Raw genomic sequence first — 20,377 nt, 5'->3', positions numbered from 1 at the left:
GGGGGGAAGAGGTGTACTAATGCTGCTCTAAAGCTCGCAAACCTAAGGACTAGCTTATGTGCTCGCCGATTTAAGCACATGCGCCCACACCTTAGTATGTATAACAGAGGAGGTCGCTCTTGGTATCCATGACATCGGAGACGGGGATATCCTCGGCACCAACCAAGCCCATAAAGGGCATGATATCGGTAATCTTAGCGCGAGGGTTAGGCATTTCCATGGTCGAGTTTCCACCGGCTGTAGCGTTGCCGCTGTTGGGTGTCTCCAGACGCTCTCGGATACCGGAGTAATCCTTTAGGCGGGTGTCGCGGTCCTGCTCTTGCCAGAGAGCCCACAAGCGGTCGACCTGGGTGTGGTGCATGAAGAAGACGGGATCTGTTTCACAAAGACCAAGTTAGTCATGATCAAAGACTCTCTTCGAGGTGATGAAGTATGAAACTGCGAAGAAAGAAATGAACTTACCGTTGGGGGAAGAGGAGGGGCCCATGTCTCCCATTTGGCCACCGACGGCGCTGTGGATGGAGCCGTGAGGAACGTTCTCCAGCTGAAACTCGAAGGCTTCAAAATCGGGAAGCTTGTTCATCTCGGCGATGACCTCGGGTGTGTAGCCGGAAGCACGCATGTTACCAGGACGGTTCTCGCCATCGAAGAAGTCGCGAGACAAGCAGTGCTCGTTGGAAAGAACCAAACTGTAAGCAGGGCGGATGTCCTTGAAAGGTCCGCCCACCAGACACTTCCATTCACGGCCGTCGCTGGTCTTCTCGGTCTTGTCACCGCCGTTGCCGCCAACTCCGGTTTCAGCGTCCCAGAAATCAGACTTGGCAGTGTCCTTGGAATCCTTAACCCAGTCCCAGTACCTTTCTCTCGTGTCAGCTAGGCGTTAATTCGAATTTGACAAGGAGGAATCTTACACCATGGGGCCAGTGTCGCCACAAGCCTGGAGCTGCTTGTGGTAGAGATGGGTGAAGTATCTGTGCCAGGGTAGGAACTGCGCAACATAGTGAACTGTTCAAGCGCGCGAGCGGTCAACTGAGAAGCTCTCTACTAAAAGCCTTGGAATGCGATACGTACTTTCCCTGTTGAGATGGGTGTGCAAATAAGTGAAGTCATCGTACAAAGATGTCTTCAGGTTAATGCTTGAAGGCTTCTTTGTAAGGCACATAACGGCGTCGGTATATTCCTTGCGAAGGGTCTTATCCAGAGTACGGAACTCGACGCGCTTAACAGGATTGGTGCATCTCTTGGATTCCTGGCGAGGAATGGCAGTCGCGGCAACGAGGCCGATGAGCAACGGAAGAAGCGAAGCAAAATGCATCTTAGCGAAAGGATTCAGTTGGTATTGAATAAAAGAGCGTGGTGTACTGTAGATCGAAAACGACAGCCGGAAGAGGGAGCGTATAGGTTGGGAAATATAAGTAAGCGACAGGTACGGTTGTCAGAAATAAACTTGCATACCGATGGCGGGAGTCAGTCCCTTAAATAGTTCTGGACTAATGGTCTGTTAATTCCCTGAGTACCGCTGTAAGTTCCATGTGTACCCTCCACTAATCCGCCCAGCTGGGATGACAGCAATGGCGAATTGTGATGCACTGGAGGTCGACTCTGCATTTTTGGAAGTTCGCTTAAAGTTTCTTCATGGCACATAGTATCCACCTGCCGTGTAGTCGAATGAGACCATGAGAATTATACGGGAAAGACAAGAGCAAAGCTGGATGTGAGAACATCACGATGGAGATCTGCCAGGTACGCGAGACAAACCCCTGCAGCCCCTGGGACTAAAACAGAACAGAGTGGATAATACTAGGCAATACAAAGTAGTGAAATTCATCTGTACGGTTGTTTTCCTCCGAGCGAAGGGAATAAAGTGGAGTTTTCGGCTCATCTGAATAGGCGAACTCCCACGTGTAGCATGAACTACGCACGAGCCCCTTGAAGAATGCCGTTTCATATTCTTGGCGATACATGAACCACCTCATGCTGACCAGTCCGATCGCTTCATGATTTATCGGAGAAACTCACCTTCGTGTAGTTTGTAGCTCCATGATTATGCCAAATCTATAAGCCAGGGTGACATCACAGCATGGACTAACTCACTGTCATTGGGCCTCGGAAGCTCGATACAAATGCTCAATAGGGGGTTTTGGGTCGCTTTTCGATGAGCCCTGCACAGTATCAGATGCTAAAGATAGGATAAACGAGTGACATAACCCGCCTTTCCGTGATGTTAACCTCGCTGTTGCGTATCTCCATCACAATCAGAGAGTATATCGAGAAGTCAGTGGCTCGATTTTCACTTGAGGAAGACTCAAGCTGACTACTGTGGCGCAAGAAGACCTGTGACAAAGGAGAATATTAAGCAATGGAGGTGTGTAAATTAATAGACAGGAGGTGTTAACTATTGCTCTAGGTGCCGAACGCCGCCGAGAAGATGGGGGTCGGGATCGCGCGGTGGGCTAGACAAGACGAGTAATGACAGGAGAAGGTGCTGAAAAATTGGAAGTCTTTGGAATGCATGGGTCTTGTTTAGCACATTCTTTGTACAGGTGCATATGGGCGACCGTTCAGTACGCTCCTAAAGACGACAAGGCAAAGCCAACGCAAGAAGGCCCTGTCTCTCATGTTGACGGACTCACTCAATAATTGGCCAGTCAGTAGTATGTACTGAGTAACTTGACTCTGGAAAAGGGCCGCCCGTGAAATGAAACACAATAGATGTCGGTTGGTCCTGACGGGATTTGGGGTCACCGGGACCAATTAATGGGGAAAGATTTTTTTATTTGGTGAACTTTCAGTTGACTACCGACGAGATACGTACTATAGATACAACTCTCATATTACTACTCGTTCTAAGAAGTTGCGATGTATTAACATGAACAGGTATAAAAACGCTGGAACCTTTATTCCATTCAATTTACAAAATTTGAAACCGCCCCCACGCAGGTATTTATAGAGAGTGATGTCATGTCCTATTATTACTCTTCATTTGTTCGTTACCTACCCTAAAGTGTATTTCGCGCTCCAGGCTCGGCACACCTTCGGTAGCTCTTGCAGTATTGAATTTTGAAAGTGGGGTCACATCATTTGTGTGGAAGTGATTAGGCCACAAATGGAAGGATGTGGGGCACTTTGGCCATATCACCGAGGCCTTCGAGCTCGAAGTCATCCAACTCCTTAGAATTCTTATTATACTCACTAACCCTAATAATGCTATCATCACCAATGTACGCAGCGAAAACCTTTTTATTGCATGTTAAAGTTGTGCACTAATAGTTGAGTTACCGCAGAACTCACTCTATCTTTGGCTGTGGCGTAAGCCGCAGTTGAACCCTCCCTCAATCCAGTGGCAACCACCCGCTGGTCCTTGAGCTCCTCGCCATCATAGACCCTCTCAATCATACGACGGCATTGGATCTGTAGGAAAGTAAGGTCACCGTTGGGAGTGGAGTTAAGACTCGCAGAGCGAAGAGCACGGGCGATAGTTCTGACTTCACCGCTCATAATGAGTTCTGAGATCTCAAGAGGTGTAGTAAGATGAGTGTTGTGACAGAGGGATACAAAGAATGTAATTTTAACACTACATTTTAATATTGTGACATTGGCTCCTGATTTATGGCTACGGAAAAGAGCATCGTCACACCTCGTTGTCTCAGTGCAGATTTCGACGAACAAGAAAGCCATCCAATCACATAACTGGGAGGCGTCCCGGTCTAAGACATAATCTATGCTTTAACTTCGATACTGCGAGGTAACATCATCTTGTCTATTAGCTCTCTGTATTCCTGTCCTCGCTAGATACTATAACCTTGCAACGTACAGTGCTTATCTTCTCTTAGAATCTTCTCTTGTTATTACGTATAACTATAGGACCTTGCATAAACTAACCCTATTGGTTAATACTGTCCTTAGCATGCAGGTTTCCTAAAGAGAGAGATTAGCATGAAAAAGGCTGGCTGAGTGGGTGGCCTCCATCTTGGCTTTCTTACTGAGTTATTGCTAGCACGGCATGGCCCTTGCCTGAGGGGCCGTAGTGCTTCCATGAGAAGCTCAACGAGGGAAGTGATCAGCACCTTGTCAAAGCTAAGCTCACTAGGTGCATGCCTAGGCTAGTAGAGGCTGTTAATCTGATAAAAGCGGACGCATTACTTCCAATGAATTGCTGCCTCCGGTAGATGATTAATAACCCGGTGAAGCTGAATGCACTTATAGGTAAAGTAACCTTGAGCAGGGCGTTGCTGATGGCAAAGTTACCGCTGTGCTCAGCGCTACGGTAGGAGGCATTCGCCATAGGTTAAGAGTCAGCTGCAATCACCAGGGATCTGTTGTCCAATGTGAATAGTTAAGTTCTAGTATGCGTAGTAATCTACTAACTGTACATGGTAAGAATTCCAGTTATCAGTTTTCTCAGTTAAGTATACCACTCGGTGTTAGTGTTCAGTATGTAATGAATGTATTGCATGTAATAGAGAAGGTAACTGTAGATAAACGAATTGAACAGGCCCATGGTAGGTCTTGGGTTCATGTCAACCCTTGATCACCTAACCATCTAAGACTCCGGAATACCAGACCAGCTGATAACTGGTATTCTTGGATTATTCATCTAGCATGACTGCTTGCGGAGAATGACGTTAAAGTTGGCATCATGGAAGCGCTGTCCAGAAGTCCACCAAGCAGTATCAAGACCGCAACCAAAGCAGAATCTACGGCACTCGTTGTTGCAAGCCCTAGCTGCATTGGCAACATTGTCCCAAGACGGGATATAAAATGGAGTGCGGTTCTGAGCGTCCTGGTCAGCTATTGGTCTCCTCTGGGATAGGAAGAACTTACATCGTTGCAGATAAAGATGCCCGCATCGTTGCTGCAGCTAATTCTGTCGCAGGCTCCGGGACCCGCGCGAACTGTCAAGCTGCCACGAATGCCGCGCAAATACTGGATTCCCTCACGAATAGGCCCCTCCCTAGCGGATGGGAAGATCCAACAGAGGTTGTGATCACGCTTTTGTAAACGATCGAGAGCCTGGGCCTCAGGAGACGGAGCGTCATCAATGCCCGACTCCTCCTCAGCCTTAATAGCAGCGTCGATCTCCTTCTGAGCCTTGCGGGCATACTCAGGGTAGTCAACTTTGAGCTGCTCCATAACATCTTGGATGGTACCCTTGAACTCAACGGGGTCCTCACCAGCCACGACGGCGATCTTCCAAGTAGGGGTGTCTGCATTCTCAAACACACTGTCACTAAGCACCTTTGTTGCTGGAGCAGCAGAGACAAGAGACTGATGAAGAAACAATGTCAGATATAAGCAGATATTTCGGGTTGCGATGGGTACTCACGAAGTTGGCGAGAGCCAAAACAATAGCGACGGCAGAACGCATGATGATTGAATGGGATTTGAAGAGTGAGAACGGAGATCAGGTTACTGAGCGACTTGAGTGGTAGTTGCCAAGTATGGATGCAGATTGCTTGCGATGAGGAAAAGATAGAGTGGGAGATCAAGCCATATTTATAGACCATTTGCTTTACTCAATCTACGGAGTCCCATATCAAGATGCGCTACCGAGTGCACTTCAACGTATAAACAGAAGCCCATCTACGCAGCCGAGAACTAGATTATCCACTATTAGAAGCTTCACGGTTGGGATCAAAATCCAATAATTCACCAAGTCCTGTGTCTAAGCACATCGCCAAGTAAATCCATCTCTGTAGCCGAGAGGTCGACTTTCCAGTAGCAGAAAGTACAACCCTGGGATGGAGTTCCTACAATTGTAAACAATCCACCAAATCCCACGTCGGATACTACGCGAAGTAGGCTGCCGTACGAAAACGGAACTACCCGAGTCGCCAAGCCCTAGATTGTCCAGTTGTGGAAGGTATAGACCTAGGATGGAGATCCTACAGGTGTAAACAGTCCACTATATTCCGAGTTAGATACTGCGCCTAGCAAACTTCGCCGTAGAGGATGAGATCCTTCTATGTAACAAGAAGATACGGACAGCTTTACCAGCAGTAGTAACCTTAGGCTAGGTCCAACAATTGCCGCAGTTTCTGGAGGGCTGCCGATGCGCTATTGCGACAAAGACCCGGGTCTCTACTTTTTTTACCTGGGCATTCCTTCGATAAGCGTTGAGATAAGAAGAGAGGATCACGGCTCATGCTGTTAGGAAGGTGAAAGACTGGAGCCCTGGTATCAGCAACCACTGACAATAAGCTCAGAATTAGAGTTGCATAAGTCCGTATCAGAGACCATCCTACTCCGTAGGATAATTGAACGCACGTGGGGCTGTAACTGGTCGAGCATCTGGTCACCGTATAACTTGCTTGATGGAACAAATAGCTCACCGCTTCCTACTGTGATAGAGCATCTCTTGTGCTAGCGTAGGCGAGTTTGGACAATAGGAATTTGATGAGTAATGTAAGGAAGTCTTCTGGATCGTCTACGTTATCTCCTACTGTTGTCCTTTACTGGGACTTGCCCGTCACTTCCGTCGACTTTCCCCATATCATGTAGAGTGTGATTTGGAAAGTAGAGAGGTAGCTAGACATCCGTCTGAAACAAATGCAGAAGAAGAACGCTATGGCTGATACAACGGACATGGCAACTAGGGTAAACGTCAAAAGACAAACGTAGATCAGTTCACGCTAGACAGATCATAGAGGCAACTCAGCTCGAACATAAAACTTGGCCAGGTTATCTATGCAGCATAGTCGGGGTCAAACTGCTCCGCGATGCTTTCCAAAATGCGATGCCCCCACTATCGCATATACCAAAAGCATTCTAACGTTTCAACCAGTATAGGGAAGTGAGCTGATATGACCAGTACTTGAGGATTCGGTCTCTCGACCCGCTTTGTAAGGCCATGTTCTGAGAACCATGGCCATAGCATGATAATAGGCGTTTCCCATGCGTAGCTTCCTGAGGCTGTTCAGCGGTTAGAAAAACATCACCAAAACAGCATACAAGAGCCTCACGAGTTTCGTATAGATTTAGAGATTTCCAAGGATTGAGAATTGGAGATCATTGCACTTACGTCAGAATAAGGTTTGCTCCAAGCAATGTATTCAGTTCTACCTATGGGTGGTTGTATATTTGATGCGTTTTTCTGGAGGAAACGACCAATGGGACCTGGAGATATCGCATCTAAGCGAGTTGGTCCCGACGAAGAGGCGAACGCTGCGAGAGAAATTCCACCAAGCGGTTTCAGTACCATCAAGTAGTCAAGAATGTCGATCTTTTTTGACTGGCTTGGTAAATGCGTACACAAACAAGCATATTGGCGGCGTATAATGCTGAGCAATTCTATCGCTTGATTCGAGGATGCAAGCACGTGCCATGAGACAGAGCTGTAGAATGATGGTTTATTGCTTGGGGGGCTCGACTCGAAGCTGCGGGGTAGCGAGTGTTGAGAGCATCCCATGCAAGCCGGCTCGGTCTCATCGCATGATACATAGCATTAGATCGTGTTAGAGGGCGAGAATATTCATAATAAAACAGAAATTTATCCTTCGCCGCTTGCAGTTTTAGTAAGCATTTCGAGAGCAGTTGAGAGACCTGTGTTGGGCAGGATGAAAGAGACAGACCACACAATAAGGGCACGTTCAGTGTTTTGTATCTTGCTTAATGTAATATCAGGAACCGATCTCAGAGTATACTTGTTTTTTGCATATTTGATACGATGTGGAATTTCTTTTCGTTCCAAGAGTTAAAAGATAGAAAAAAGGTTACTAACACGCTAAACTATTGCAGGCGCTGGAACGTTTTACCTTGAGTAGTTTGTGGCGAAGCTGCATTTGTCGTATCCGATAATTATGATGCCTCGCGACCCCGATTTCCACCAACACGAAGAAAATGTCATTTTAAGAATACAACCTGGCGACTAACAAGAAGATTATCCCCCTCAGCTTAAACTACCATAATAAAGTAGCCTAGAATCATATCTAAGATGGCATAAACGGGCTGAATTATTCCGTTTCTCATGCCACCAGGGGACCAGTTCTTCTATTAGACCGAGAGAAGGGTTCGTAATACAATGATCCTAGACTTGCGCGATAACATCACCCTCCCCTTTACGCAATCATCAAGCCATACGTGCAGATAACCCCTTCAACATGGGACGCGTTCCGTTCCGATTGGAGCGTCAAGTAATTGCGTTGTTTTTACGGGTATCCTGTACTGTTCAACCAACAGCGACAGGGGGTCCAAGCAGGGGGGCTCGTCATGATGTTATTAACCGAAGAGCGCATCTTGCAATTCCAGCATTTCTAAAGTTTTCTCACTTTCTTTATCTTTTTCTTCCCGTGTATAACCTCTCTATCAATGGCTATCGAACCCACCCAGGAAGCCGGTCGTCCACCTGCGGCCTCAGATGATTCTGCCCCCACTATGGGTACCAATCTAGCAAACAATGATCTCGAGGTCGATGTGAGTTATTTATATCACGCATTGCAATTGTTCATCATAACTGACTACTCTCATAGGACGATGTTGACTCTGTATTGGATTCCTCGTAAGTTGATTGCCGCTATCCTCCGATTAATGCATCTAATCAGTGTCCAAGGACTGGGACTTCAAGCTTCATGACGTCGCTGAAGTCGAGCATATACAATTACCGGTACGTTATGAATGTCTCGTTCTGACTTGTTGGGGATTTCAACTCACATTAATGGCTTGTTGTAGATTCGAGGTGAGTCGTTGACTCCGAGCGGGAAAATGAACCTGTCACTGATGAGCTGCAGAATGGACGTCGCTATCATGCATTCCGAGAAGGATCCTATCCCATGGTAAGTAAAATAGCTGCCAAGATTGACCATCTTATGTAACAATTTTTTTGGACAGCCCAACGATGAAGATGAGCAAGAGCGTATGGACCTGGGACATCATATATACAGCCTAGTTCTCGAAGGAAAGCTTCACCTTGCTCCAATCGGTCCCAATCCCCAGCGGGTACTTGATCTGGGAACTGGTACTGGTATATGGGCAATTGACTTTGCAGAGTGAGCTCATGTTGAAGTGCCTGAGATCAGAACAACTTGTGCTGATTGCCAACAGCGAGAATCCATCATCAGAGATCATCGGGAATGACCTTAGCCCCATCCAACCCGAATGGTATGTAAACAACCCTACGGGGCGATATTCAATTGACATGAGTCAGGAACCCACCAAACTGCACTTTCGAGGTCGACGACTTTGAGGATAACTGGCTCTACCAAGTAGGCTTCGACTTTATCCACGCACGGGAATTGGAGGCATGTATTGCCGACCGAGACCGCCTTTTGCAGCAGGCATTTAAGCATCTAGTACCAAAGGGTTATTTCGAAATCCAGGTGGTTGATGCAGAGTTCTTGTGCGATGACGGAACCATCGAGAAAGCACCAAACACCCAGCTCTATATGAAGAGTATCTGCGAAGCATGCGCCAAGTTTGGCAAACCCATTGATGGAGGAACCGAGTGGAAGGAAAAGATGGAAGAAGCAGGTTTTATAGATGTCCATCAGGAAATTCGCAAGGTTTGTGTCCTTTCTCATTGCAATGATTTGTTCTAACATTTGTAGGTGCCGATCGGACCATGGCCCAAGGATGCAAGACTTAAGGAAATCGGCAAGTATCAGGTTGTTCAACAGCTCAAGGCTATTGATTCATATACTCCAAAGCTCTTTGAGCATGCACTTGGTTGGACAGCCCAGGAGATCCAAGTCCTTATAGCCAAGGTTAAGACGGAGCTTCAGGATCCGTCTATTCATCTGTATCTTCCTGTTGTTATAGCTTGGGGGAGAAAGCCTTGAGTTAGATGAAAATGTACTAGGCTAGACTTTAAATGACAACAGGCCTTTTGCTTTAATACCTTCCAGTACCTAGTTTAGCTTCACCTTGAATGCCTTGACATTCTTCCCACTGACCTCCACTGCACTGCCTTTACCGGACCAGGAAGTAAGCTGAACTTCAAGCTTCTCATGAGGTAGAAGAGTGAAATAATTATCTGACCAGGTCAACGGAGTCACATCGTTCCCATTCCCATCCACAGCGTTGAGCTGGATGAACACAGCAGGCACTGGAGAAGTGTTTTTAACCTGGAGCTTCCACTCGCCAGGGTCGCCGCTCTTGGACGATATAATTGATACTGCAGCTGGATCCATCTTGCTCAGAGCAGTAAAGTTGGCTGACTGCTTGACGTCGCTGTAGTACCATGTCGTGCTGCCCCAGTTCACTACATCGTTTTGTTCGGACAACCAATATGTGTTCCGGCTTAGCACTTTGTCACCGCCATCTTCCACCAAGGACAGGCGAAGAACCCCGACATCCTTAATCTTTCCAATTGCGCTACTGATATCGCCAATTTTGAGAGACTTGATAGGCTCTGTGGTAAAGCGCATCGTTTCACGAAAGAGACGCTGTCCTTCCAGATCCACCAATTCGACGTGGACTGACCGTGAACCTGACTTTTTGCGAGAGTGGTTGATTGCCCAGATAGTATTGTTGAAGTAATCAAAGGCAACGTGTTCAACCCGATTTGCTATCTTGGTACCAAAATATGATCCAGCTGGATGAAGATAATAGTCAAATTGGTTCCAATGAAGACTTGGCCAGGCGTTGTTTAGCATCCAGTAAATCAGCCCTGTGGCCGGGCGTGAAGCGCTCCATTGACTTCCGAAGCCTTCGAACTGAGAGCGAGTTGCTTCATAGTCCATCATTTGTGCGCTGATAAGATAGTCATCCAAGGACGTAGGCTTGCCGTATCGTTTGAACAATGCCTTGTTGTAAATCGACCGATCATGAAATTGTGATGTGTTTTGCGACATATGATAGAGACCCTTGTTTGGCTTCTCCCACAAGTCTTGCATGTCCTGGCTGGTCAGAAACTTGGACAGACTCCCTTTAGTGGGCGTTCCGACACCTGCGCCTAGCTCGGACCCAAATCCAAAAGATGATCCAAACCTCTTGGACGTTGGCTCTCTGTCATACCAGTAGACTGGAGGGACCCAGTCGTATGGACCTTCCATCTTCATTCCCGATGGGCCGAGAAGCTTTGGATAACCACGCTTCGCAGCAGACGAGATGATAGGAACCTGCCATCCAGCATCCCGTAAGCCTTCGACGTAGATCTTGGTAGCTCTATCGTCTGGCCAGTAGTCGCTCCCTACTAAGAAAGCGATAAGACTTGGGTGCGTTTGCATCATTGCCGCCTCATGCCTTATGGAAGCATTGACGGTGTCGTAATCAGCGTCGTACCACTTGGGAGGAGGATCCTGGGATAAGTCGTGATTGTATGGCCAACTTTCCCATCGATCGCAACACTCCCAGCCAACCATCAACAGGACTCCCAGTCTGTCTGCAACATCATATAGCTCGGGCTGTTCCATCTTGCCTTCGAGGCGGATAGTGTTCATACCCATATCCAGAACATAGCGTGCTATATTCTCAAAGCGCTTAGCGTCCCAGCAAAGGAACATGTCGGATGTATAGCCCCCGCCTCTGATCTGTATCGGATAGCCATTGACTTTGAACAGGGTATCATTATAGGAATTGAGCTCGGAGGTGACTTTTCGAATGCCAAACTTGGTAACGGGGCTTGAATCCGAAGTGTCGGATCCGATAGAATAGGTTAATTGGGCTGAATACAATGGCTGTTCACCCCACCCTGCCGGCCACCACACCTCGGGATCCTTGACTTTTTCAGAAAGCTCGACCATAACTGACTCTTCAGCTGCGAGTCGGATATGTTTAGTGATGGTCTTGAGGCTTTTCCCGTTGGGAGTTTTGATCTTGGCTGTCGCGACAAACTTGATTGGCTTCTTACTCAGGTTTCGAGCTTGGGCACGAACAGTAATTGCTGCTTGGTCGATCTCGCCGTCATCGGTGGCTGTATCAAGGTTTACAAGGACGCTCATAGGACCCATGAACACATCTCCTGCCTGTTTAACAGTAATGTCCCTCCATATGCCGGTGCCATTGTCGGGTGGATACGGGTTCCAGTCGACAAAACCGACGGCGAAGTCATGCTGATAGTTCGTCGGATAAACCTTGACCACGAGAGCATTCTCCTTCCTAGCAAGACTGGTGATATCATATGTATGGCCGCCGTAAGAACCTGATTGGGTGATATTGTCGGCGAGCTGCTTGCCATTGAAGAACAAATCTGCAGCGGGTGTGATTCCGTTGGTTTGTAAGAAGTAATGGTGCTTGGGCTTCTCTTTCCCAGCTTCCAACTTGAATTGCTTGCGATATACCCAGGGGACATGGAACATGCTGTCGTCGAAATGCGCAAGGTTGTCGGAATACCAGAGACCATCAGTCCCGTCCAAATCGAACATGCCTTCTTCTAGAAGACATGCCATCAGCGTGCATCTGGACACGGAGGCATGGTGCCAGGAAGAGGTATCGGTGTCTGGCAGAGAAAGCGATTTGAGGCTTCCAGACACTTTGTTGATCTGCTGAAAATCCCAGTCGGGAATCGCATCTTGCTGCCCAACGATAGTGGCTAGTGGTCCACGATGGACAGCGGCGTTGGCCGTGGCAAAGAAGAGCAGGAGGCAAGTAAGCATCATTCGGACAGCCATTCCTTGCCTCTACAGATAGCGTAGTAAAGTGATAGCAGACCCGAGTGACAAGATCCTTTGTAATAAACGGGGGATACCATAGCCTAACTCTATCTATAGAAATTGCTACGTTACTTCGAAATGCACATGCTACGTTGCACCAAAGCCTCTTTCGTCTATATTACCGGGTCATCGGTTGCACCAGACGATAATTGTCAATCTGCATAGAGCGTGAACGGAGAAGCTCCCCGCACTTACCCAACCGGAACAGAGCTGCCCGCGCCGCTTCTTCCCCGCAGAAGATCGTCCGTCGATCTTTTCTTACCACAAATCATACGATCATGTTAAAATTAGCTCACGTTCCGTCCCGTCGCGGAGACTTGATTTGAGAAAGCTAGGCACCAAAACAAGGAACCCGGAGGCTGTGGTTGGGTTGCATTCTAGGTGTATATAGAGCATCAATATTGATCACAACCGTCTCATACGCTGATTCCAAACTTATGAATACTGATGTAGTCTAATCAGAGCTTGGCAGTAAGCCTAGTATCCTTGACAATGGTATTTCGCTTGGTGCCGGCAGTTCCACCTTGTAATTTTCGCCTGAGAATCTTACCCGCTGCACTCTTCGGTATCGCAGCCACAATCTCAATCTCCTCAAGCCACTTGTGTCGTGCCGTTTCCTTCTTCACATGCTGGAATATCTCCTTTGCAGCATCAACTGGCCTCGACGACTGCGACTCCACGAGGACCACAAACGCCTTGGGCCGCTCACCAGCAAGCTCATCGGGAATTCCGCACACAGCGACATCGTCAACGTGAGGATGTCCGAGCAGAACATTTTCAAGTTCTGCAGGAGCAACACCAATTCCCTTGACCTTAATCAGCTCCTTCAACCTGTCGGTAATAGACAAGAACCCTTCCTCGTCGATGTGCCCTATGTCACCGGTATGCAAGAACCCGTCTTTGTCAAAGGTCTCTGCAGTCGCTTTGGGGTTATCGAGGTAACCCATCGCGACTTGTGGCCCACGAGCCCAGACCTCACCCGGCTGATGGACCTCACAGTCCTTACCAGTCTCAACATCCACAATTCGCAGTTCCGTTGATCCTACCAGCATGCCGACGCGGCTGGCATACTTGTATGCATACTTGGTAGGTGGATGAGCGACAATGACTGAACACGACTCGGTCATTCCGTAGCCTTGCTTGAAGCCAGTCCCTGGGAAGGCTTTCTCAAGGAGATGCAAAACCTCTTTAGACAGCGGCGCAGCTCCGGACGAGAAGCGTTCAATGTGGGATAGATCGTACTTTGCCGCTGTCTTTGGCTCGCGAACAAGGCGGATAAGGATGGGAGGGACCATGAGAACTTCTTTGATCTTGTTCTCAGATATCGTCTGCAATAGTGAGTCCAGCGTGAACTTGGACAGCACAAAGACATTGGCGTTGAGGTGGATTGGCAGGTGCAATTGATGTACTATGCCAGTGATGTGATAGAAGGGCAAAGCTGCGAGAAATCGGTCATGGCTAGGTAGCGTGAAGTTTGTCACTTGGATGCATTGGGCGATAATGTTGGCATGTGATATCATGACCGCTTTTGGGAGGCCAGTAGTGCCACTGCTGAAGCAAAGAAATGTGCAAACATCACGATTTGTTTTGCCTTCAGGTATCTCAAACGCGGGTACTTCACGACCACCCGCCGGGTGATCAAGGAGCATCTGTATGTTGGTGCTGTCCTTGATTGAACCTTCCAGCAGGAGGACATTTTCTCGAGGAATTCCAACTTTGGCAGCGGCGGTGTGAGCTTTATCGATGTTATCAACCGTTGCAAAGATTGTTCTTGCTTTGCTGGTCTTGAGGCTGTAAGTAAGCTCATCAACGGTGTATTCCGGTGATACTCCGCAAGCTACAGCACCGACGCGGATCGTGGCGAGAGTAGCCACAGGATACCAGATGGAGTTCTTGCCATAGACGATAATGGTGTCATTCTGTTTCAGCCCATACTCTGTCACGAGAACTGACGATAACGATGTTGCGTGATCTTTGACATTTCGGTAAGTGAGATGTTTTTTGGTGATAGCATCGGTGAAGCCTGGAGCATTGGGTTCAGACGAGAGTGGCTTGGACTCTAGGACCCATGACCACAATGTCTGTTTTGGCGAGACTGCGAAGAGTTAATTGAGTGGTACAATAAGTCATATGTATGTCCTTACAGGAGATCTCGGGGTACTCTGACTGGTGTATCATGATGGATTTCTGGAGTTTGCAAAGAACAGGTTACAGTTGATTCAATGACGAACAAACGCAACAGAATGCGGGGTGTGATTTATTGGCGATTGAACGGTAAAGCTACAGTGGAGCCCCCCGCAAAGTCAACTTGGCACTAGCATCGGCTAAAGATCCGCAGCAAATCAACTGCGGTTCTGGGTTTTTAGCCCTCGCTACTAAATTGCCTCGGTTCCAATATTACCTGTTGTGGCCTGTTTGTGACGAACAAACCAAGTTCCAAAAGCTTTCTAAGAACCTGAGCTAGATGATCAGCGGCTTCTGGTGCTATGGATGGGCGGTCGGATTGTGACGCAAGTGAAGAGGAAGATGTTGCCTAATGGCACAACGACGCTTAATGGAACAGGGGTTTGTTCTTGCGCCTGTTCTTACAGCAACGTCAAAGTCCCACGCCTGGGCCACATCCAGATGGATGTAAAGTGTTCCGTTGGAACAAACCAATTGTCTCATACCACAGCGATTGTCCGTAACGCTGTACGCTAAGTTATGCCTACGAATCACAGCAAATTGCCATTGTTCACTCTATCTTATGTACTGTTGAATGGAATATCTCTTGCTTTAATAATAGCTCCAAGATACCCACAGACTATCCAGGCCTGAGAGACATATAAATATCCTCTTCTTATGTCACCTATATCAGTCATTTGCTACAATAGCAATAAGAATTCATCGTCACATAACCCGTTTCCTGCTATTTGCGCGTTCGTAGATCTGGTATCTGCAAAACCTGAAGTAAGGTTCATTCGATAATACAACACTCACTCCATTGCTTCACAAAACAACATGGATCCCTCAGCAGTTGAGTACTGGCTAGAAAACCTGATGGAGAGGATTGAGTCCGAGTCGGAAATGGGCGACATCTCCATCCAAATGCTTGATGATGAGTATGGTATAGACCTGCCCCTCAGACGGTACACCAATGACAGGATCGGTCCCAGCGTTTCTAGACTGGAGGAGACGACTTACGCAGAGTATGTTGCGTTCCTGGGTTGGAGACTCAAAGGATACAATGCAGTTCGTCTTGAATTGTACCTCAAAAAGCTTGGACCAGATATTTCTAGCACCTCTGGCGACGAGGATAGCTCGGATGATAGAGAGCTGTCTCAATCCCCACCAGACCATGAGCGGCCAACACTGTACAAACGACGCAAAAGGACCAGTATCTCAATCCTTGACGCTACCAAGCTGGACTGGGTGCGCAAACTTGTAAAGGAAAGGTACAAGAAGGTAACAAGGCCTGTCAAGCGGCGAGAGGATGAAGTTTTCGATCTCTACATAAAGGTTCTGGAGCTAGACTCAGACTCAGAACCCCACTCAACTAGGGAGGTCCCACAGACCTTCAAGGACTTTGTATTTCTCAAGGATCGTGACTGAATGCTTCTATGCTACTGACTTCTAGATCGATAGATGTTACTCTGGTCAGAATGGTGTTGCATTGCATAGATGCTGTATCACAACAGATGTAGAATAGTCAAGGTAAACAACCAGCGCAAGTCAATTAGTGCTAGGAATACTAGACAGACCGGTTCATCAATACTACAGAACTTGAGACATTCCATTCCGCATCTCATGCAAGTAAAATAAATATCTAGCAATTTTAGAACTCTAAAATGCGATAACTACCTTTTTGCCACCTGTCCCTGCCCGCACCTTTTCCAGCCTTTCAGCGACACAGTCTAGCCCGCCTTCCATTACATCGGCTTCTGAAGTTAATTTGTACTCTCCAAGCTTGAAAGCTTCAGTCAAGTACGAAGCTAGCTTTCCTTCAGTATCCCACTCGATGATGTCCGTCCCAAACACAAACTTGCTTTGAACCCCACTGCTCAAGACCTTAAAGCGGTTTGTTCCAGTCAGCCAAACGTACTTGGCAACAAACGGTATCATTGAGAGCTTGCTTGTCGGTTGCGACTTTGGCATGTCGATCGTGACTTGTGAAATGTTTTTCACAGCCCCAGGAATTTTGGTGACAACGTCGATGCACTTCGCCAACGACCCCTGGCCAATGGCGACAGCACCTGCACATTTCTTGTCCTGGAAGGCAGATAATATATCTGCTGTAGCTGATGGGCTGCGGTAGTCAAAGACTGCGGAGGCACCAAGATCGTGTATTCGATCCCAGTTCTCGGGCGACGCAGTGGCGATCACATTATAACCGGCCGCTACAGCAAGTTGCACAGCATTCTTGCCCACGCCTGTGCTTGCTCCCCAGATCAGAACTGTCTGGCCGGTTGGACTATTCTCTGCCTTGATCTCAGGAAGTTGAAGTGCCAGTTGGTCTTTCTGAAAGAGTGCACATGCAGCTGTGACTGACGTAAGGGGCAAAACACTTGCATCGGTGTATGTCATCCCCTGAGGAATATGAACAGCTAAGTGCTCTCGTAAGATCACAAAATCCTGAAAAGCTCCTTCGTCAGGCTGTCTACCTCGCTTATCCATTCCCGCTGTAACACCCACAACTCTGTCCCCCTCCTTAACACGCGTCACTCCCTGACCTGTCTTCACGACTTGGCCAGCGACATCATAACCGAGGATAAGAGGATATGTGAGCCATTCGAACATCATGTTCCCCATGGACTGTTTGACTGCATCGACTGGGTTGATAGCCACCGCTTCTGTTTTAACGAGGATTTCACCTGGACCTGGTACTGGCATAGGTGCTTCTCTAACTTCGATGGCAGGCCCATTGGGGCTGATGAGGTAGGCGGCTTTGTTAGAGACTTCCATTATGCTGAATATTGCGTTTGATAGAACGAAGACAGTATGAAGCTCATTTTTGGTTTTTCTTCTGTCCTTGGCATGCTTATATACTCTCATTTCCCTAGACAAACATTTTCACAGTCTTCATTGTACTTTCAGTCAGATGAAAGCGAATCCGAGTTACTGCGAGCAACTTACTGCTTTAGGACTAGACTCTGTCGGCCCGCCGTCAGCAGCCCAATCTTATCCCTAAGCGTACCCGATACCATTGGATAGCAAATGCTGACCCGCGACAATTTGAGACAGTGACCAATTGGAATGCCTGATCGGCGATGTTGTATTTAGCTTTCCTGATCGACTTCTCACCCTGAAGATCTGACTTCATGGCATTATGCTAAGAAGTCAGAACATGAAAGATAGATAACATTTCAAGGAGAGGTTTAATAAAATCACAATAAACTGTTTAGTACGAGGAGGGGGGGAGGCCACGTTTCCGGGGATCAGAATATTATAGCGAGCACGCAAAGCACTTACACGTTGTTATAGAGGTATTTGAGGGGCAAAGGCCTAGTTTTACACCGTTGGGGACATTTTCGAATCCTAATTAACTAGCTAACGAGCAGTCACGTCTCAGTAAGATCATGTGTGCAAGTTGACCAGACATTTCAAACTACCCATACCCTGTCTACCTGTTTGTCAGGACTTAGATGCTCAGTGCGTACAATTCCCACACCAATCCGTTGGTATGTCTCCTTGACAGCTTGGTTTCCTTTATAGAAAGGCCTGACAAGTAGGACACAACTCCATTGAGACCTAGGCCTTTGCAACTCATCCAAAGATGAATGATCCTCCTCTAAAGTATTAGAAACTTGCCCAACAATAACGCTACGCAAGTCCCTGAGATCTTCTTCCTCATCGGGATTATCGCGCCTGATCCAAGCGACTACCTCCCCTCCATGAGTCACTTCCTGTTGCATCCTGCCACACCTTACAACACAGTTTTTAGTAAGCAGCAACACTGGTACAAGTATAGAAAATCGGTTTTCCTTGACTGGTGCAATCATTCCAGCATTGTTGAGTCTGATGTCGCTGCCCCACGTTATACACTTGGAAGATATAGTCCCTTGAAGCATTCCATAGCTGATGGCGCCCTCATAGCGCATCCATGACCATGATGGCACAAGATCGTGAGCGAAGTCAATCCTCTTCAATGGTAGGTCTCCTAAGCGATGCCAGAACAATGTCCTGCAGAAAGACGAGATCAAAACTCCGTAGAGGCTAATTGCTCTCATGGAAACTGCGAGTCGGGATTCTAAACCAAGGATTGCCAACGGTCGATCACTTTGCTTGGTGATTGCCAATCGTGAATAGTAGCTGAGGTAGTGCATGAATGCATCCGTTGGATCATCTCGCAAATGTGAGAAAGGGACTGGGAAAAGAGATTTAGGACCATTCAAACGTTGAGCCACTGCGGTAGAAAGGGAAGCACTGGCCCTGTGTAGAACACCCTGCATTAGCTTTGTTTTAAGTGTCATGGGAAACACTCACATTGCGATTGGACGAAGCCAATCATTGACACTCCCCCGAATCTTTATTTTACCTGTAGTCTCGCACCATACCCCAGCCTCACATTGAAAGTATGTTTGCGAAGCGGTAAAATGGATGTTTCTGGGTGATAGGGCGCGTTCCTGAAACACCCATGCTCGCTGGTTTAGGACGCTACTCTCCACATCATGTTTGAAGTTCGAAGGCAATCTTGTGAACCAAACGCCAATAGGGGGGTTATCATTTAAACTTAAAACCCTTACACTATTCTCAGCGGATCTGTGGAGGAACCCTTGGTGACATCCAGACGCTGAAGTGGCAGAAATAGTACAGTGCGCGAAAGAGAACACCTCTTCCATCTTTTTAGCTTCCCACTGCCAATCGTCAGGGTCATCCTGCACAATACAGAGCGAATCGATCCAGAGATAATGAATTCCAAGACCACGTGTTACCGCTACCGCATCTTGAAAAGTTTTCGGAAGTTGAAAGAACTGGATACCTTTTCGCCTTTCGTTAAGGTTCTCTTTTGTTGTAATAACCGGCTGAGATATGCCCCAGCGATGGGACAAGGCCACATATTTCGTACCAGGGCTGAGGCTATCGCGCAAACAGACTGTGCCTGTTCTGTCCAAATCACCAATATCTAGGAGCCTGCTTGGTGGGGGTAAGAGCTGATATGGTACGCTGTGGTCATGGGATTCCTGACATTGTTGAAGCCAGATACGAAGTAGGGAAAGATGGTATTCACTTCCTGCCTCAGGAAGAACAGCAAGCGACCCTATAGGGTGGGGCAACAAATGATATGGTGTTGAGATAGATTTGTTTTTGACGTCGATGGAAGCTGGCGAGACGAACTTGGCGTGTGGGACATGGTTAACCCTATGGAGGAACACTGGAGACTGAGACTCAAAGTACAAATCGAGAATCCTCTCTTCAGAGCGATCACCAGCTCCTGCAATCTCGTCTACCATCTCACAAAGCTTGCAAAGCCTTCTCCCTGATACTGATGCGTTGCTTAAAAGCCTGTATTTGATGGTCTGGAAGTGGAGCAATTTTTGAAACGGCGTATTTGCGCAGGAACTGCACAGCGAACCTCCAAACCCATTGGCGCCACTGAACTTATTCTGGGTTTGGATGTGCGGATTACTGACCAAACTCTGACTCAGGAGGGATGGTAATGAGTAAGGAGTGCAAACGCTCGGTGAGATGACAGTTAAGCGAATTCTTAGCGAATGAAGCCTTTGAAGCATCAAAACTCTAATGCTTGCGCGAGACCTTTTCATTTGCCCTGCCCTAGCATGAGGAGCGCTAACAACTTCTCTTCCGTTTGA

At 47.5% G+C, this 20,377-nt stretch overlaps 8 protein-coding genes across 8 annotated transcripts; 2 read left to right on the top strand and 6 right to left on the bottom strand.

Annotated features, from left to right (window-relative positions):
- Nucleotides 1–91: 91 nt before the first annotated feature.
- Nucleotides 92–1,315, bottom strand: FIESC28_08080 (uncharacterized protein; the record flags this gene model as incomplete). Its single annotated transcript, XM_031162219.1, has 4 exons — nt 92–375; nt 463–857; nt 912–1,005; nt 1,072–1,315. The coding sequence occupies 4 exons, from the start codon at nt 1,313–1,315 to the stop codon at nt 92–94; spliced, it is 1,017 nt and encodes a 338-aa protein (XP_031013739.1).
- Nucleotides 1,316–3,095: 1,780 nt separating this feature from the next.
- Nucleotides 3,096–3,498, bottom strand: FIESC28_08079 (uncharacterized protein; the record flags this gene model as incomplete). The annotated part of the gene is made up of 2 exons (XM_031162218.1): nt 3,096–3,236; nt 3,292–3,498. 2 exons carry the CDS (start codon nt 3,496–3,498, stop codon nt 3,096–3,098), a joined length of 348 nt encoding a protein of 115 aa, XP_031013738.1.
- Nucleotides 3,499–4,597: 1,099 nt separating this feature from the next.
- On the bottom strand, nt 4,598–5,368 carry FIESC28_08078 (uncharacterized protein; the record flags this gene model as incomplete). Its single annotated transcript, XM_031162217.1, has 3 exons — nt 4,598–4,774; nt 4,825–5,268; nt 5,327–5,368. The coding sequence occupies 3 exons, from the start codon at nt 5,366–5,368 to the stop codon at nt 4,598–4,600; spliced, it is 663 nt and encodes a 220-aa protein (XP_031013737.1).
- A 2,939-nt stretch (nt 5,369–8,307) lies between these two features.
- Nucleotides 8,308–9,773, top strand: FIESC28_08077 (uncharacterized protein; the record flags this gene model as incomplete). Its single annotated transcript, XM_031162216.1, has 9 exons — nt 8,308–8,412; nt 8,469–8,497; nt 8,549–8,602; nt 8,668–8,674; nt 8,727–8,771; nt 8,827–8,984; nt 9,040–9,096; nt 9,143–9,497; nt 9,543–9,773. 9 exons carry the CDS (start codon nt 8,308–8,310, stop codon nt 9,771–9,773), a joined length of 1,041 nt encoding a protein of 346 aa, XP_031013736.1.
- A 69-nt stretch (nt 9,774–9,842) lies between these two features.
- FIESC28_08076 (uncharacterized protein) lies at nt 9,843–12,545 on the bottom strand (the record flags this gene model as incomplete). The annotated part of the gene is made up of 1 exon (XM_031162215.1): nt 9,843–12,545. One exon carries the CDS (start codon nt 12,543–12,545, stop codon nt 9,843–9,845), a length of 2,703 nt encoding a protein of 900 aa, XP_031013735.1.
- Nucleotides 12,546–13,045: 500 nt separating this feature from the next.
- On the bottom strand, nt 13,046–14,765 carry FIESC28_08075 (uncharacterized protein; the record flags this gene model as incomplete). The annotated part of the gene is made up of 2 exons (XM_031162214.1): nt 13,046–14,682; nt 14,732–14,765. The coding sequence occupies 2 exons, from the start codon at nt 14,763–14,765 to the stop codon at nt 13,046–13,048; spliced, it is 1,671 nt and encodes a 556-aa protein (XP_031013734.1).
- An 822-nt stretch (nt 14,766–15,587) lies between these two features.
- On the top strand, nt 15,588–16,178 carry FIESC28_08074 (uncharacterized protein; the record flags this gene model as incomplete). Its single annotated transcript, XM_031162213.1, has 1 exon — nt 15,588–16,178. The coding sequence occupies one exon, from the start codon at nt 15,588–15,590 to the stop codon at nt 16,176–16,178; it is 591 nt and encodes a 196-aa protein (XP_031013733.1).
- A 231-nt stretch (nt 16,179–16,409) lies between these two features.
- Nucleotides 16,410–17,528, bottom strand: FIESC28_08073 (uncharacterized protein; the record flags this gene model as incomplete). The annotated part of the gene is made up of 1 exon (XM_031162212.1): nt 16,410–17,528. The coding sequence occupies one exon, from the start codon at nt 17,526–17,528 to the stop codon at nt 16,410–16,412; it is 1,119 nt and encodes a 372-aa protein (XP_031013732.1).
- Nucleotides 17,529–20,377: the final 2,849 nt, after the last annotated feature.

This window comes from Fusarium coffeatum (assembly GCF_003316985.1).
Source record: "Fusarium coffeatum strain FIESC_28 chromosome Unknown BRIP53273_contig_183, whole genome shotgun sequence".
NCBI lineage: Eukaryota > Fungi > Ascomycota > Sordariomycetes > Hypocreales > Nectriaceae > Fusarium > Fusarium coffeatum.
This window is presented reverse-complemented; position numbering and strand designations above follow the sequence as displayed.